This window comes from Xenopus laevis, chromosome 6L, assembly GCF_017654675.1.
Source record: "Xenopus laevis strain J_2021 chromosome 6L, Xenopus_laevis_v10.1, whole genome shotgun sequence".
Lineage (NCBI taxonomy): Eukaryota > Metazoa > Chordata > Amphibia > Anura > Pipidae > Xenopus > Xenopus laevis.
Genome location: NC_054381.1, coordinates 106,137,190 through 106,153,585, shown reverse-complemented (window position 1 = coordinate 106,153,585; position 16,396 = coordinate 106,137,190). Strand labels below are relative to the sequence as shown.

At 38.3% G+C, this 16,396-nt stretch overlaps 1 protein-coding gene across 1 annotated transcript in view; it reads left to right on the top strand.

The window, feature by feature from the left end:
- Positions 1 to 200: 200 nt before the first annotated feature.
- dipk1c.L (divergent protein kinase domain 1C L homeolog) overlaps positions 201 to 16,396 on the top strand; it is a 54,243-nt gene continuing 38,047 nt past the window's right edge. The window contains exon 1 of the mRNA XM_018267851.2: positions 201 to 1,032. Coding sequence (XP_018123340.1) covers positions 856 to 1,032 — 177 coding nt within the window. The 5' untranslated portion in view covers positions 201 to 855. The remainder of the gene's footprint in view (positions 1,033 to 16,396) is intronic.

Genomic DNA, 16,396 nt, shown 5'->3' with positions numbered 1-16,396 from the left:
CAAAACCAAAAGATGTTCCTAGTTACCCATGGACATGACGTGTGATTATTTGCAGTGCAAATGATACAAACGACTAACATAATGAAATCATTCTGAGCAGTAGTGAAGCAGAATTCATCACTAGACCTATCAATCTTGTTGACGTCTCTTTAGACGGCCACCTCCTAAAGGTTCAGCTCTGAACGGGGGCTCAAACCCCTCTTTACTCTGGTGTGTGTGAACCTAACAAAATAGCTGCCTGGTAAATGAGAAGGCTGCTTGACACAGGAGACAGCAGACAAAAGAAGGCGGAACAGTGTAGCTTAAATTGAAAAGGCGACTCAGTTCTCACTTAAAAGCAGCAGCACTTTGAGAGCAATAGAGTGTGCTCAGTATGTGTCCCTGTACATGTGGGAAAAGCAGCAAGTCAGGACTCGTATCTTCATCAGAGGCTACTGATCTCAGCAGGGATGCTGCTGCTGCTGCTGCATAAGGATGGCATGCTGTCCACCTGCCAGGGGATTTATGACAGCACAGCAGCAGCAGTGGATAAGTGCATGGAACAGGATGGATTAGCTTGTGGGGAAAAGCCTTTAAGCAGCAGTAGCACAGCAGCGACTTTCAGAAGCCCGGGAGCATTTGGATGTCGAGAGAACAAAATGATAATGGTTCAATTGTAATCAAAGTTCATATAGCTGTAGATTTCAGGTATCTGTGGACCACCACAAAGTATAATAACTAAATTCCAAGACTGAAGAATCAAAACAGCCCCAAGGCAGCAATGTAGCAAACTGCAAGTGTTATTTTATCAGCAGTGTGAGTACACATTTGGATGTCGCTATTTTTTCAAGATGTGATGCTTACTGCAAACTTACCATGAGAATCCTGCCTCTCAAATGGCTGAGGATCAGGATCTTGAAGAGGAACACTCTGCTCTTCCTGCTTTTCTGGCTCTCCTGCTGGATTCTCATCAACACTTTCCTGTTTGTACACAAGAGCCTCTTCTCCGATCGCTGCACTGACGAGGAAAGTCAAAAGATTCTCGCCAGACTGGTATGTAACAGAACAAGCTGAAGTTTTGCTCCTAGTACACACCTTGTATTAGAGGTTGAACTAATAGAAAGAGAACTGGGTTACACTGACAGCATTCAATTCATTAAATGAATACAAGTGTGGGGATATATTTCTTTTCATTTGAAGTAGTGGTGTTTGTAATCAAGTGCAGGTAAGTGACTAGTCTAGCTTACCTGGGACCTTGTAATAATACAGGTCGATCTAATATAGGAATTGAGCTACAATAGCTGGGTCAATATACAGGTATGGGATCTATTATCCGGAAACCCATTTTCGGAAATATATTTTATATATATATATATATATATATATATATATATATATATATATATATATATATATATATATATATATATATATATATAATTATTTTCTTGGTCTGCTTTCCTCTTTTCTCTGTAATAATAAAACAGTAGCTTGTACTTGATGGTAGCTAAGTTGCATGAATCCATATTGGTGGCAAAGCAATTCTATTGGGTTTATTTAATGTTTAAAAGTTTCTTAGTAGCCTTAAGGGATGGAAACGCTTCTTTTTCCGCATCTTGGATAACAGATCCCATAGGTATATATATATTTTTTTAGGCTGTAGGAAATATTTTGTTTCAATCCTCTCCCTTATCAATTATCTATCATTTTCTATACTCATGGTTGTAATTAGTGGCACTGGCAGGTGCAATTAAGTGACTTGTCTTTTTACCCTGGGACCTAGTAATACAGGTTGATCTGATATAAAGAGAAGAGTGTACATTGACAGGGTTCAATGTATTTTTAATATATGAACAGAATTTGAGATGTCAGCTGTTTGAGGTAGGCTGTGGAAAGTAGTGTTTTATTCTACTCCTTATTTCCTTATCATATATAATATATATATAACGTTTTGTTTACTATTGGAGCAATGACTATTCGAGCAATGCAATTTATGTGAGGGAATGCAGAACTAATGTATTAGTTATTAGCTCTAAAACATAACAACTGCCCACCAATGGATGCCTCAATAAGTGCATTTAAATATTGAACACAAAATAATGGTGGCGACACATAGGCAATTGGTTGAAAATGGCACCGTTTTGCCAGTCTGCCTGATTAATGTTTTACTGCAGGGGACTCATGTAGTGTGTTCAACAGAAGATAAGCCAATAGAAACGTTACAATTGGCTGTCACTGGAAATCAGAGAGTTGTAGTTTAGCTGGACAACCACAGGTTGAAGATTACTTGGCCAGACTGCTTCACAACATGATCCCATGGGTTGCCGGCTAATGTCCCAAAGTTTTAGTTGCAAAAGTACAAATTTAGTCTGTGTATATATCATTTAAAGTAATAGCATTTCTCTTTGTAATCCTTTTTTAATTATCGATGTGTGTGGCGATTGTGTATGTTTATTTCTGATTCACTTGCATTAGGCTTGGGGTTGCTTATGAAATAAGATTGTGTTTTGTCCCATTATAAACTCAAAGTCAAAGTTTATTATAAGGGTAACATCCTGGAGGTGCATTAGGATATTACACATTTTTAGCCATACTAGGGGGCGATTCACTAAGGGTCGAATTTCGAAGTTAAAAATACTTCGAAATTCGACCCTCGAATTGAAATCCTTCGACTTCGAATATCGAAGTCGAAGGATTTAGCGCTAATCCTGCGATCGATCGATCGAAGGATTTTTCGTTCGATCGAACGATTAAATCCTTCGAATCGAACGATTCGAACGATTTTAATCCAACGATCGAAGGAAAATCCTTCGATCAAAAAATCACAGGCAAGCCTATGGGGACCTTCCCCATAGGCTAACATTGACTTCGGTAGCTTTTAGCTGCCGAAGTAGGGGGTCGAAGTTTTTTTTAAAGGGGAAGTACTTCGACTATCGAATGGTCGAATAGTCGAACGATTTTTCGTTCGATTCGTTCGATTTCGTTCGAATTCGAACGAATTTAACCAATTCGATGGTCGAAGTACCCAAAAAAAACTACGAAATTCGAAGTTTTTTCATTCGAATCCTTCACTCGAGCTTAGTGAATCGGCCCCTTAAAGTTACAGATTGAAAGGACTCTTCTCTACCAAAGTAATACTTTATCATACTGAACCATTAAGCTAGCAATCTGACCTTATAATAAGGTCTCACTTAGCAACATGTCCCTATGTCCAGCAAAAGGACTTTTCCAGACCTACCTGTCGTTCAGTGTTGTTGAGGGTTCCATGCCTGACAGCGCCTATCTCTGTTTTAAGGAGAGTATTTCCTATTCAATTAAATTGGAAGCAGATGCTTTGGGAAATGGCCCTAAAAGCAACAAGCTTTTGGGTAGAGCAAATATGAATTCAGGTACACCAGCACCAGAGGAGCCTCATGAGGAAAATAGCTTTAAAAAGAGAGTCTGTCCATCACATCACCCAACAGCACATCCCACAGCCTCCCTGCATTCCCTGCTGTTATTTTTTTATTCCAGAAAAGGTGGCAACCCTTTCTAACAGAATGGCAAATAGGGATGCTGGGAGTTGTAGTTATCAACAGCCATGTGGATGATATATCTCTGATTTTATTTATCTCCCAAGATGATGACCATACTTCCTTTCTTTTTTCACTCCAGACCTGTCTGCCTCTGCCCTCTGCTCTCTCAAATAATATACAGTATGTGATTTTCTTACAGAGAAGTATTATTATTTCTTTTTATTCATTCTGGCTAATAGCTGCCTCAGAACTCATGTGATCATTTCTCGTTGAAAGTGACAAAGGTCATACATTTCCCAAGTTTTACTGGACACGTTTCCCATTAATTCTGAGGAAAGCAAATAAATATTTCAAATTTGAGCTGAGTCGCCCCTTTGGGAAACAAAAATGTTTAAATCTGACATGGCATCTCATATTTCTGCTCTAACCTTTAAGCAAATGCGGAGATACAAGTCAAATGCAACACAATATTTTCATCCTCAGTTTTTGGCTCCAGTCAAAACTCTTCTGGTGATGGAATGAACTGTAGTAATTATTATGTAAACACTTATGGAAATGTATGGAAAACTTTATTTTTATAGAGCTTTTCTATATTTACAGTAAATATTTCTTTAGTGCTGGGTTATATCAGCCCATACAATAAATAATCTGTGTGCTATACTGTATATTCCACACTAAGGGGTTATTTATACCTTAGCTAGAGCTTTATGTGGGTGTAGTGGAATTATAACATTTTACCTGCACCCATTTTGCTAACCTTTTTGCCCATAAGTTGCCCCCTGCCACCTGACTGACACACACTGTTCACACAGGGTTTTGGGGGTAAATTTATCAAAAAGTGAAGTTCCGCCACTAGAGTGAAATTCCGCAGCTCTCAATTCATTTCTATGGGATTTTGAAAGGCATATTTATCAATGGGTGAAAGTGAAATTTCACCCTTTGATAAATACGCCTTTAAAAACCCCATAGAAATGAATGGGAAGTGGCGGAATTTCACTCTAGTGGAGGAACTTCACTATTAACTTCACTCTTTGATAAATATACCCCTTGTTCTACTAAACTACAACTAGATAAGTTCTTTACCCAATGTGGCCACCGCCACATTGGGCCAAATAAGGATAATCCAATCGTTTGTCCCTTGGGTCAATTTTGCCATTAATTCCAAGGAAAACAAATACATAAAGTATTTCAAATTTGACCTTTGGGAAACAAAACTATTTAAATCTTTCCAAACCAATTGATTGTCTCCTGGTCCATTTTTAGATTGTAAGCTTATTGGGCATGGCTCTCTTTACCTCTTGTATCAGTAATTGGTTGTTTTGAATGTTTGTATGTTCTTCCTGTATGTTTAATGTATACACCCATTTATTCTACAATGCTGCAGACTATGTTGGCCTTTTATGAATACATAATAATAACAACAATGAGGGACTAGGATAAGCCTTGAAAGTAGACCATATCAGCCTTCCAATGAAGTGCTTGTTTCCAAATTGTATCCCTTCTAACCAGAGAGGCATTTCTGAGGCAGACCCCCCTCGCCCATTTACCTTTATCACTAGTGTGGAGAGCACAATTCGGCCCTGTAAACTTGTATAGGGTCCCATGATAACTAGTAGAGTCCCTAGAGGCAAGCTCCCGTGACATCAGCTGTGAAGCTGTGAGGACCAGACCAGCAGCCTTCTGCCAGTATTTTAATGAACTTTAGAAGCGAGCAATTGTTTTGTGTTTGCCAAACAATGTATCTTCGTAACAGATTTATGTTTCCCAGTATATTAGTTCAGCTAGAGGTTGCTGCTTGTGGTTGTACAGCCATGCTTAGCTGTGTCTGAAGAGTTTTTCTGAACTAATCTGTGGCTGCCACTGAGTCCATTGGTATGCTGTCCCGCTGCCTGTCTAACCCAAATAGCCTGGCAACAGTATAAATGACACTGGGTCTAAAGCAGCAACACCCCTATGCGGCACTTTTGTTTGAATAAAATGCATTTTAAACAATTGTCTTAGAGCCTGGGAACTTACTAGAGGCCCTGGGGCAAATACAGATGTAGCTACTCCAGAAATCCTAGCAGGCTTAACTTAGCCTTAGAAAGTACCAAACAAAATCTGTGAGTTGTACTTATCCAATTCCACACAATATTTGTGTCCAGTTACAACATGGATTTTCAGAGTATGCAGAGATTTTTGAAAGATCAATGGCTCTTTTTCTTTCATGGTATGTTGGATTACCTAGCACGCTTTGAGAATTATGGCACTATATTATTAAAGGGTGGAAAAAACAAAGAAACTCAGAGAAAAAGAGAATTTAAAACGAAAAGCTTCTTTTATGAAGCTGCAAATTATTCATTTTCCAGAGCATTTCCATGTGACAGGCAGTGATTTCACAGAAAATATATTAAAACCCTGTGGAATGTTTATATATAAAGGTTAATGATTGAAGGTGGTTTAATACCAGTAAATGTTCAGGTAAAAAGAGCAGCTGCAATTCAATGGATGACAACAGTCCATTCCTAGGATGCCAGCCCTGTGTAAGTAGTTGGGGAGCAATCGGGCTATAAGCAATCATCAGGAATACCAAGGGACTCCTACTTTCTGAGCTTTGGCAATGAAAAAGTAATATGTAAAATCCAAGGATTCAACATTTTGTGCAGGTTTAAGGGTTAAGGGTTGAGGCATTATTCATTCATACAGATGCACAATACAAGATGGGACATCATTCCTGAATTTCCCAAACCATACTGCAAGAGCCTAGTGATTTTCATAGGTTAAAGTCGGGAGGAAGGAGCAAGCTTCTATACAGAAAGTCCAATTCACGGTATCTAAAGGGTTAAGAAAGTTCATAGTCGTATCCAGGCAAAACATCAGGGCAGGCAGCAAGTAGCGAAGTCAGAAAGTCAGGAATCAAAGGATCTATATTTAGGCATTGAACCTGGGTCTCTAGGGGCAAATTCACTAAACAACGAAGCACCTAACGCTAGCGCGAATGCGCCAGCGTATCGCATTTTCGTTAATTCGCCGATACACTAACGTAAATTCGCTAGTGTTACTTCGCACCCTTACGCCTGGCATATTTGCACAACGGACGTAACTACGCAAATTCATTGACGCCGCGCAAATTATTCTGGACGCTACCTTTTACGCCAGACTTCCTTCACCACCTCAGACCAGACGAAGTGCAATAGAGTAGATAAGGATTGCTTCAAAAAAAGTTAAAAAATTTTCTAAGTCCCAAAAAACGCTGGCGTTTTTTCATTTTTTATGGGTGATAGGCTGAAAAAGAGCAAATTTTTTTTGGGGGCTACCCTCCTTCCCCCCTACATTTCCTAACTCATGGCACCTTAACTATACAGTGGGCACATGTGTAGGGCAAAATAAAAATGTTATTTGCTGTTTTGAAGGTTTCCCAGGCTTGTGTAGTGCTGCTACATATACCTCCATTGTAACTTGAATTTGGCGCCGAATGCAAATTAAGCATCACTAGGGTAACTTTGCTTTGCTTGGCGAATTAAAGCTAGCACAACTACACAACCTTACGCTTCTCCTGGGCGCAACTTCAGATTTTAGTGAATTCCCGTAGCGCTGGCGAAAATACGCCTGGTGGAGCGCGGCGAATCGGACGCTGGCGCAATAACGAATCTTAGTGAATGTCCCACCTGGTGTCTTCTTTCCCATTATCAGGATATATTTGTCAAAAAGTGAGCGCCACAGTTCTCTAGAGTGAAATTCTGCCACTCTCTATGGGATTTTGAAAGGCGTATTTATCAAAGGATGAACTTTCACTTCACCCGTTGATAAATACTCTTTTAAAAATCCCATAGAAATTAATGGAGAGTGGCGGAATTTCACTCTAGTGGACTGTGGGATCTCTAACTTCACTTTTTGATAAATATACCCCATTGTGTCATCCATAATCGTTGTACAGCCCTGTGGAAAATGTTGGTGCTTCACAATTCCAGTCCAAACAAAAGCAAAGGATCCACTAATTAAGAATCAACCCTTAAAGACAAACATAAAACCAACAATGTTACAAAACATTTTTAATTGCACTTCCTAGAAGCAACTGACAGTATGTACAGCATAATATGAGAGTGCTGGTCAGTCTGGAATAAATTACACTGTTAACGTTCCATGTCTTGTTAGTAGCTGATTAAAGAACAACCTTCAAATTTACCTCTCACTGGTTAGTAATAAAAAAAGGACTGTTGGGACTTAAATGCAGTGGGTAGATATTTTGCACTCCTTAAATTGCTCCTAATTTTAGTTTGTTCCTCATCAGGTTTACTGTATTTACTAAAGATGAAATTAGTCTTAATAAATTAGTCTTTAAAATAAACATTAGAAATGAATGATTCCTTGTAGAACAGATGCCAGCTTTAGTTAATAGCATCTGTATTGAATTGAACTTTAAAGCTCTTTGATCTTAAAATATAGCCTTTTTTTCCCTGTGTCTGAGAGCTCCAGCATGCAGGAGAAATGTTCCTGCCGGAGGCTATAAAGGTAATGTAAGCAATATTTACTGGCTTACCAGTGCCGAGCTTGTCACTGACTGACTTTCCTTTCCAGATATACTGCGGCAGTGTCGCACTTTAGTGTCAAAAGTCAGGAAATGCTTTCAATAATGTCGCTTTTCCTTGCAAATGCTGTATTTGTATAAAGTACAGAAGGATTTCAGTACTTTTACATTGGGTTGTGGTTAGAAAATGGAAATGTACAAAAACTGACATTACTAGAGTACTGTGAATTGTCTCTCACTGACAACAATTGAAAGTACATTAAAGGGGCCGTTCACATTTAAATAATCTTTTAGTATGATGTAGAGAGTGATATTCTGAGACAATTTGCTTCCGGATTTCATTATTTATTATTTGTGGTACTTGAGTTATTTAGCTTTTTACTCAGCAGCTCTTCAGTTTGAAATTTCAGCAATCTGGTTGCTAGGATCCAAAATACCCTAAAGGTGGCCATACATGGGCCGATAAAAGCTGCCGACAGACCGAGTCGGCAGCTTATTGGCCCGTGTATGGGGCCCCCCCAAAGGGTTTCCCTGATCGAGATCGGCCAGATCTCGATCAGATGGGACTAAAAATCCCATCGGATCGCGGCCGCATCTGTTCGTTGATGCGGTCCCACAATCCGACCGCCTGTAAAGCCACCGTTAGGATCCGATCGTTGGGCCCTAGGGCCCACGCATATCGGGGAGAGATCCAAGCATGTATTTATTTGGATAAGAGAGTGTAATAAAAATAAGAGAGACCCTGAATAGAAAGGTGAGTAATAAAAAGTAGCAATAGCAATAAATTTGTAGCCTTACAGAACATTTGTTTCTGGGTGGGGGTCAGTGACCCTGAATAGAAAGGTGAGTAATAAAAAGTAGCAATAACAATAAATGTGTAGCCTTACAGAGCATTTGTTTCTAGATGGGGGTCAGTGTAGTAATAATATACAAGAAAATTTAAAGCTGCACAGTCTCGGAAAGGGTCATATGTGAATAAATGAAAGGAATTTCATTGGATGAGAAAAGAAAATCTTGCTCACCCAGCAACAAACGTGACCTGGGTGTAAAAACCCCAGGTCCAGCACTTAAACGAATAATCAAAGGAAAAGTCGCTGATGTATAAATAGGAAAGCACTCACCCGTAGTCTTTAGTGGTCCGGGTGCGTCGCCCCGAACCCGTAGCAGGGGGTGTGTGCACTGTCAAGTATAGGAGAATAGGCAAGCACTGCCGGACGTCACTTCGAAATGGGTAAAATACAACTTTTATTTCAAATCATTAAAACCAAACTGTCCTGACGCGTTTCGTATCCATGCGATACGTAGTCATAGGCACAAGTTTACACAAACTCTCAACGGCTTTTTGAAACAATTCTCAAAGGAAATGACATCACTAATTTAATTCAATCATTTGGAATAAAAAACAGATGTTAGCGATGCCCTTAGCGTTGCTATGAGTTAATTAAAATTCTGCCGTATAGAACTGCTCTCGGTTGTTAAAACATAGGTGAAAATGTTATTTGAAAGCAAGTTATGAGAAAAGCCAAGGAAAATACAAAGATGAACAAATAAATGAATTAACAAATAAAATAAACCCTCAATTTCATTCAATGGATATTAATTATAAACATTTAACAAAAAACGTTAAATTTCAAAAAAGGTTTTAGTTCATCTTAATGTATTAAATGATTGTAAGAAATTAATGTCAATGTGTCAATAATGTCATAAATATTTAATAATTCACAATTTTAGTATATACCGTAAATTGTAAATGAATAAAGACACAAGGGCATTAATGATAATTATTATTAGTTATCGGTATTTAATATTTTACAATTCATGATTAATGGTGTAAATAATTTAAATAATTTAAATAATTTAAATAAATCATTATTCCTAGGCTAATAAATTTTACCCTGATAAGCTATACCCAAACTGGGAGTGAAATTATTTTATGATCATAATGAAGCATGTAGAGTGAGACAAGATTTTCAGCGATGTGTAGTATGCATTGTATATATAAAAGCAGCCACTTATGAGACAATTGGATAAAGTGTTAGACGTATTTGACACACAGGGGCCGATTCATCAATAGTCGAATATCGAGGGTTAATTAACCCTCGATATTCGACTGGGAACTAAAATCGTTCGACTTCGAATATCGAAGTCGAACGATTTTGCGCAAATCCTGCGATCGATCGATCGAAGGATTTTTCGTTCAATCGAACGATTAAATCCTTCGAATCGAACGATTCGAAGGATTTTAATCCAACGATCGAAGGAAAATCCTTCGATCAAAAAATCACAGGCAAGCCTATGGGGACCTTCCCCATAGGCTAACATTGACTTCGGTAGGTTTTATCTACCGAAGTAGGTGGTCGAAGTATTTTTTAAAGAGACAGTACTTCGATTATCGAATGGTCGAATAGTCGAACGATTTTTACTTCGAATCGTTCGAATCGTTCGAATTCGATCGAATTCGATCGAATTTAACCAATTCGATGGTCGAAGTACCCAAAAAATACTTCGAAATTCGAATTTTTTTACATTCGAATTCTTCACTCGAATTTTGTAAATCTGCCCCCAAGTGTATGAAATTCAAAGGCATAGATAAGAAAAAGTTCTAATTGCCATGTTATCAATAACTATCTCAATTTTTTAACTAAATTATTGCACAAGGACACATAATTAAACAAAATTAAATTAAACGTGGCAAGTTATGTCCAACGGAAAATTTAGGCCTGCAGGTTGGCGAGTTCCCAGTGTAAAAATCCAGAATGCTTCTCTATGGAGAAGCCTTTCCATTAAATTACCTCCTCGATAGACCGGCTCAATTTTTTCTATACCTTGAATGTTCAAACACTTTACGTCACCATTATTACAATGAAGAAAATGCCTATATACTACCGTGGAATGACTGCGGGAGGCTATGTGATGTATATGTTCTCTCATTCTGCATTTTAAACTCCTGGACGTACACCCAACATATTGTATGCCACATTTAGAGCAACTTAGCAGATAGATAACAAATTTGGTATTACAATTTATGAAATGATTCATTTTAAATAATTTTCCTGTGTTTTTACTAACGAAATCTTTCGATACCATTACTCTTTCACATGTAACACATCTATTCGCACCACATTTATAAGTGCCATTTACATGTAACCAGGTTTTTGTCTTTATTTTACCTGGTACTGCACTCGGTGCCAATAGATTACCTAGCGTGGGTGCTCGTCGTGTGACGAATTTGCAATCATCTTTTAAGATATTATGTAAACTATCATCATTAAACAGAATAGGTATGTTCTTCTTTATTAATGTCTTTATTTTATGATATTGTCTGCTAAATGATGTAATGAACATGAACATGGGGGTCAGTGTAGGCTGGAAAGAGTCAGCACATAATGCAAAACCTACAAAAAAAGAAAAAAATGAAGGTCAATTGAAAAGTTGTTTAGAATGAGCCATTCTATAACATACTTAAAGTTAACTAAAAGGTGAGCCACCCCTTTAAACTACCTTACAGTTGCATGTATTTGCATATCTGGATAGCCTAAAAAAATGATGAGAAGAGATCATCTACCTCATACTGCTATAAACTTATTTAAAATCAATCTTCTTTCATTTGAATGGATTTTTTTTCAAAAGGACCTTTCATTTTAAGACTAAAGTAGCTTTCATTTTATGAAAAATCCAATGCTTAAGTGTTACACTTTTGATGGAACTGCCCTGTCCTGTCCCTAAGCGTTGCTTTGAAATGCAGCCCGAGAGCTGAGTCAGTGTGTAGCAGACTCACTTTTCATGATTTACAAATCCCTCTGTCCTGGCAAATGTTCTGGTGCTAGACACCTTCATCTCAATAATACTGTGTGGTATATCACATCTGTTTTGTGTTGTGTGGTGCCACCCTAGCACTTACAATCAAATTTGTTCAATATAAAAATATGACATTTGTAACATTCACAAAGGTATATGTAAAACTGGTGAAAACGTATCTACTGTCCTGCAAGGTCTTGCACCAGATAGTTAAGATACTGTACGGGTTCCCTCACAGGTCAATTGGCACACCAACAGCTCTCTGTGTCAGGAAAGCAATCCGAGCAGACAGATACAATATATTCAAGACTTTTATTATAGTAATAGGATAGCAGCTGCAGTATTAGCTTGGTGTGACATCACTTCCTGCCTGAGTCTCTCCCTGCTCACTTATAGCTCTGGGCTCAGATTACAGCAGAGAAGGGGGGGGAAGAGGAGCAAACTGAGCATGCTCAGGCCCGTGGCAAGGAGGTTTAAGCTGAAGGCAGGAAGTCTGATACAGAAGCCCATGTGTACACAATAGAAGGAAAGAAATTCAGTGTTTCTTTTGACAGAGGACTCAGGGCAGCATTACTTTGAGGGTTTACTGGTATATTTAGGTGGACCTCTCTGATAAGGCTTACTTAGTTTTAACCTTTCCTTCTCCTTTAATGCAGCCACAATCTCAACCCACACCTGTTTACTGTTCATATACTTTGCCTGTGAAGCAATCATTTTCCATTTTTGTCTCCTTGATTTTGCTTAACAACCTGTAGAATTGACAAGCCTTAACAGAAGTGTCTGTCTCCTCTATACAAAGAAATGCTCTCCTCGTCATTCATTCTTCATAACTTTGTGAGTAGTCCTTAACACGTGCATTTCCTTCGTAAAGGAATACATTGAGAACAGTAGTGATTCATTCATTCATTTTTAAATATATGTTACTAATTATTGTGTTCATTGGTCATAGAGTCGGTAGGAAATGCGGCGATGTTATCACTGGGGTGTCAAATTTATCTCAATTTCAAAGTAGTAACATAACCAAATTATGTATTTTTTATATAATTCAAAGTGCCTAGGGGCAAACTATTGAATGGATTTACATATGAAAACACTCATAGACAGAAAAGCATTTAAGGGGATTTCCCTGGAGTCATAGTAACTCCTATGAATAACTATATGATATACAGTAGAACCCCCATTTTACGTTTTTCAGAGGACCAAAAAAAAAATTATGTAAAATCCAGGAAAATGTAAAATCAGGGAAATGTATTATGCTTAATATATAGGTGGGACCACAAAACAACAATGTAAAATGAGAGAAAACTTAAACTGTAAAATGGGGGTTCTACTGTATTCGTCTCAGTCTAGAGCAGTGGTTTTGAGATTATTTTACCTTGAGTCCCCCTTTGGACCAGTAACATAACTAGAGGGGGGCGGGCCCTGGTGCGGGACGTGCAGCCGGGCCCCCCGCCCCCCACCCCCCACCGTACTTGATTTTCGGCCCGGATTTCAGTGGCGCGCGAGCTGCCGGGGGCCCTGAGGGGGTGCGGGCCTGCACCCCCTGTAGTTCCGCCACTGCTTTGGACCCTAAATTTGGCCATGGCCCCCCTTAAAGGGGCAGCAAAAGAGATTCCCTATTTCACCTAGGTACTCTCCTGATAATGGTTGCCCCTTAAAGGGGACCCGTCACCCAAAAAAATTATTCAAAATCCTATTTTATCACAAGCAAAATTAACCTTATTACACTAAATAAATATTATGTTTCTTTCAGTCTGGGAATTCACAACTATAACAAACAGGCAGGAGCCATTTTGTGGACACTGTTATTAAGACAAGCCTTGAATCATCCCAGAATCTTGTTTGTGCACCAGAATGGGGGACCCGATGTCCATTCCCATGCCCTGGCTACACAATTAAATGGTTTAAAGAATGAGGAAATATTGGGAGAGCAGTGACATGTAGGAAGTGCTGAATGGAAAGTGAAAGTAATTGTCTGCTCCGCCTCTATGCCCATGGCATAGAGGAGGGGCAGACAATATTTGATTGACAGCTGAGATTTTTAAATGAGCTTACAACAGCTATGATTGCTTTAGTAAAAAATAGAAATTGGATTTCATGTTTAATTTGAAAATGATTTTTATTATACAGATTTTTGTGTCTGGGTGACAGGTCCACTTTAACACATAAACAGCTCATAAACATATGAAAAATTGGATGTACTGGCCATTCAGCCATAGTTTAATGAATATCTAGGACATTGAAGTGTTTACCCCTAAATATAAATCTAAAGTGGGCTTCAGGAGTTTCTAGGAGAGCAAATAGGCATTCTATCCAAACTTATCTCTAACTGCCCTTCAGACTGGGAAGGCACCCCAGCCCAACAGTTTTGGAATCACTGTTCTAGATGATGTATGTGAGTTGACTGCCTATGGACTGTTTTTGATCTGTTACTAGGAGGACTTGATTATGATAAAAACATTTAGAGCAAAACACAATTTCTCAGTTAAAAAAATGTTAATGTCAAAAGAAAATTCACTTACATTTCTACATTTCCATCTTGCCAGACATGCCTTTCCTTTCATTTTTCACATACTTCTATCACATGTTGGTGATGTCTTTTCTGTAAACGAAATCAGGGCTTATTAAACTATTTTGCTTCAAGCTTAGATTGAAAAGGACTCTGCTGTGGGGTTAGAGATAATCTGCTTTCCTGACAACTACAACACATTGTTCAGTAAGCTTGGAAAGGCTTTAAATCATTCTAATCTCATATCAAAACTTGTTCTTTTCACATTTTTTGAGCAGAAGAATTCTGAGATAAAGACAAGCATAACATAGACATAGAAGTGAACAACAGATATAAAATACTTGTACAGAATTTGCCCTTTGTAAATTGCCAAGTGGCTATTGCTGCTGCAGTTGTGTGCTTCTGGGTGGTGTATCCATAGGGATGTCATAACTATTGGATTCCATACCTTCCAACATTTGTAAATTGGAAAGATGGACAAAAAGACTGTGCTCACCTAGAGCAACGAAAATTTCTGGCAAAATGTCATGTTCATCGTCATAGAGACTGTGACAAATCATTTGGGAGAGCATGGAGAGAATAAAAAATGCCAAAGTACTTAGGATATCAGAACAAGATGGCCACATATGTAGATCGCTTTGCAAAAATGAAAAATCACGGATTTCATTGTAAATGATCTCTTAATTGTACATTATAATTATACACAGATTTTTTTTCTTGCCCTTTAACTGCTGCAAATATTTGGTACTATGTGGCATGGCATGGGTGTCATCACAGCATTCCCCTAGATAGTTGGGTACTGCTCAGTAGTTTTGCACATTTATGGGCAGATTTATCACGGGTTGAAGTGAAAATTCAAAATTGAAATTTCACGTTTTTTTATGATCAAAACTGTCAAATTCCACTAGGTAATGGTTAAAATTCGGTTCGAGTTTTTTAAATTCGATTTTCGAGATTTATTATACTGGTCCTTTAAGAACTCAAATTCAACAACTCGCCACCTTAAACCTGCTGAATTGCTGTTTTAGTCAATGGGAGATGTCCTGGGATCAATTTGGAGTTGTTTGCTGCCTTCCTGACATTTGAGTTTTTTCGGAGTAAAAACTCGAATTGAGTTTTTAAAACAAATAAAATTCAATTTGAATTCGATTCGAGTTTTCGGTCGATCCTATTTACCCGAGTTTAGAAAATTAGATTTTTTTTTTTAATACATTTTCAAGTTTCAAGTTCATGGGAGTTTTTTTTTAAAATTCCCATGAATTTGAAATTTTACCCTTTTATTGCTTGTTACTCATACATACTTTGACTCTTTCTTGTCACAGTCTTGTCTGTAAAATCACTGTACATTGTAGCAGTAAGCTTCGCTTTCAGTGGCACTACGGGCCACAAAAATCATCAAAATGTCCCAGAAATAGCCAACAACCTGCCATGAAAATCTATTACACAACATCAAGCCACACCAATGTAAAGTATCTAAATGGCCAAATGTGAGTAGTATGGGAATAGGGCACCAATAGACTTATGCATGAATTCATACACATTCTCCCACAGATAAACTGTACATACATGCTCACCCCACATTATCCAAACTGTCTGTTTCATGCAGATTCCCTGCCAGATCCCATTATAATCACAGTACAAATTGGAAAGTGCAGAAGTCTTCATTGGGCTCTTTCCTATGCTCTCTCCGAAACCTTTCTTTCTAGACATGGAGATCAGAGTAGAGTATGTTGACATAATATTGAAGTATTTTTTGGGCTCTTTTTGCTTCTCAGAAGAGAAATGACACTAAATAGGTTAACAAGACTATATCTGGCATTGCTGAGAAGTGCCCACATGCCACCACCAGCATCTGCCATAGAGAGAGTGGTTCTCATTCCCTTCAATGATAAGCACTGACAGATGATTATTTAAGATGTGTTGACCACTTTACTTCTAACAAAAACAATGTGTACTATAGCCCTTCCCTTGAGCAGCTAGGAGTCAAGTGATATGTTCTTCACTTCACAAAGGCTCATAATATTTCATGGAGGAGGTCTTTAATCAAAAGATGTAGGTTGCCAGTAGGATCACCCCTTTCCCAATTCT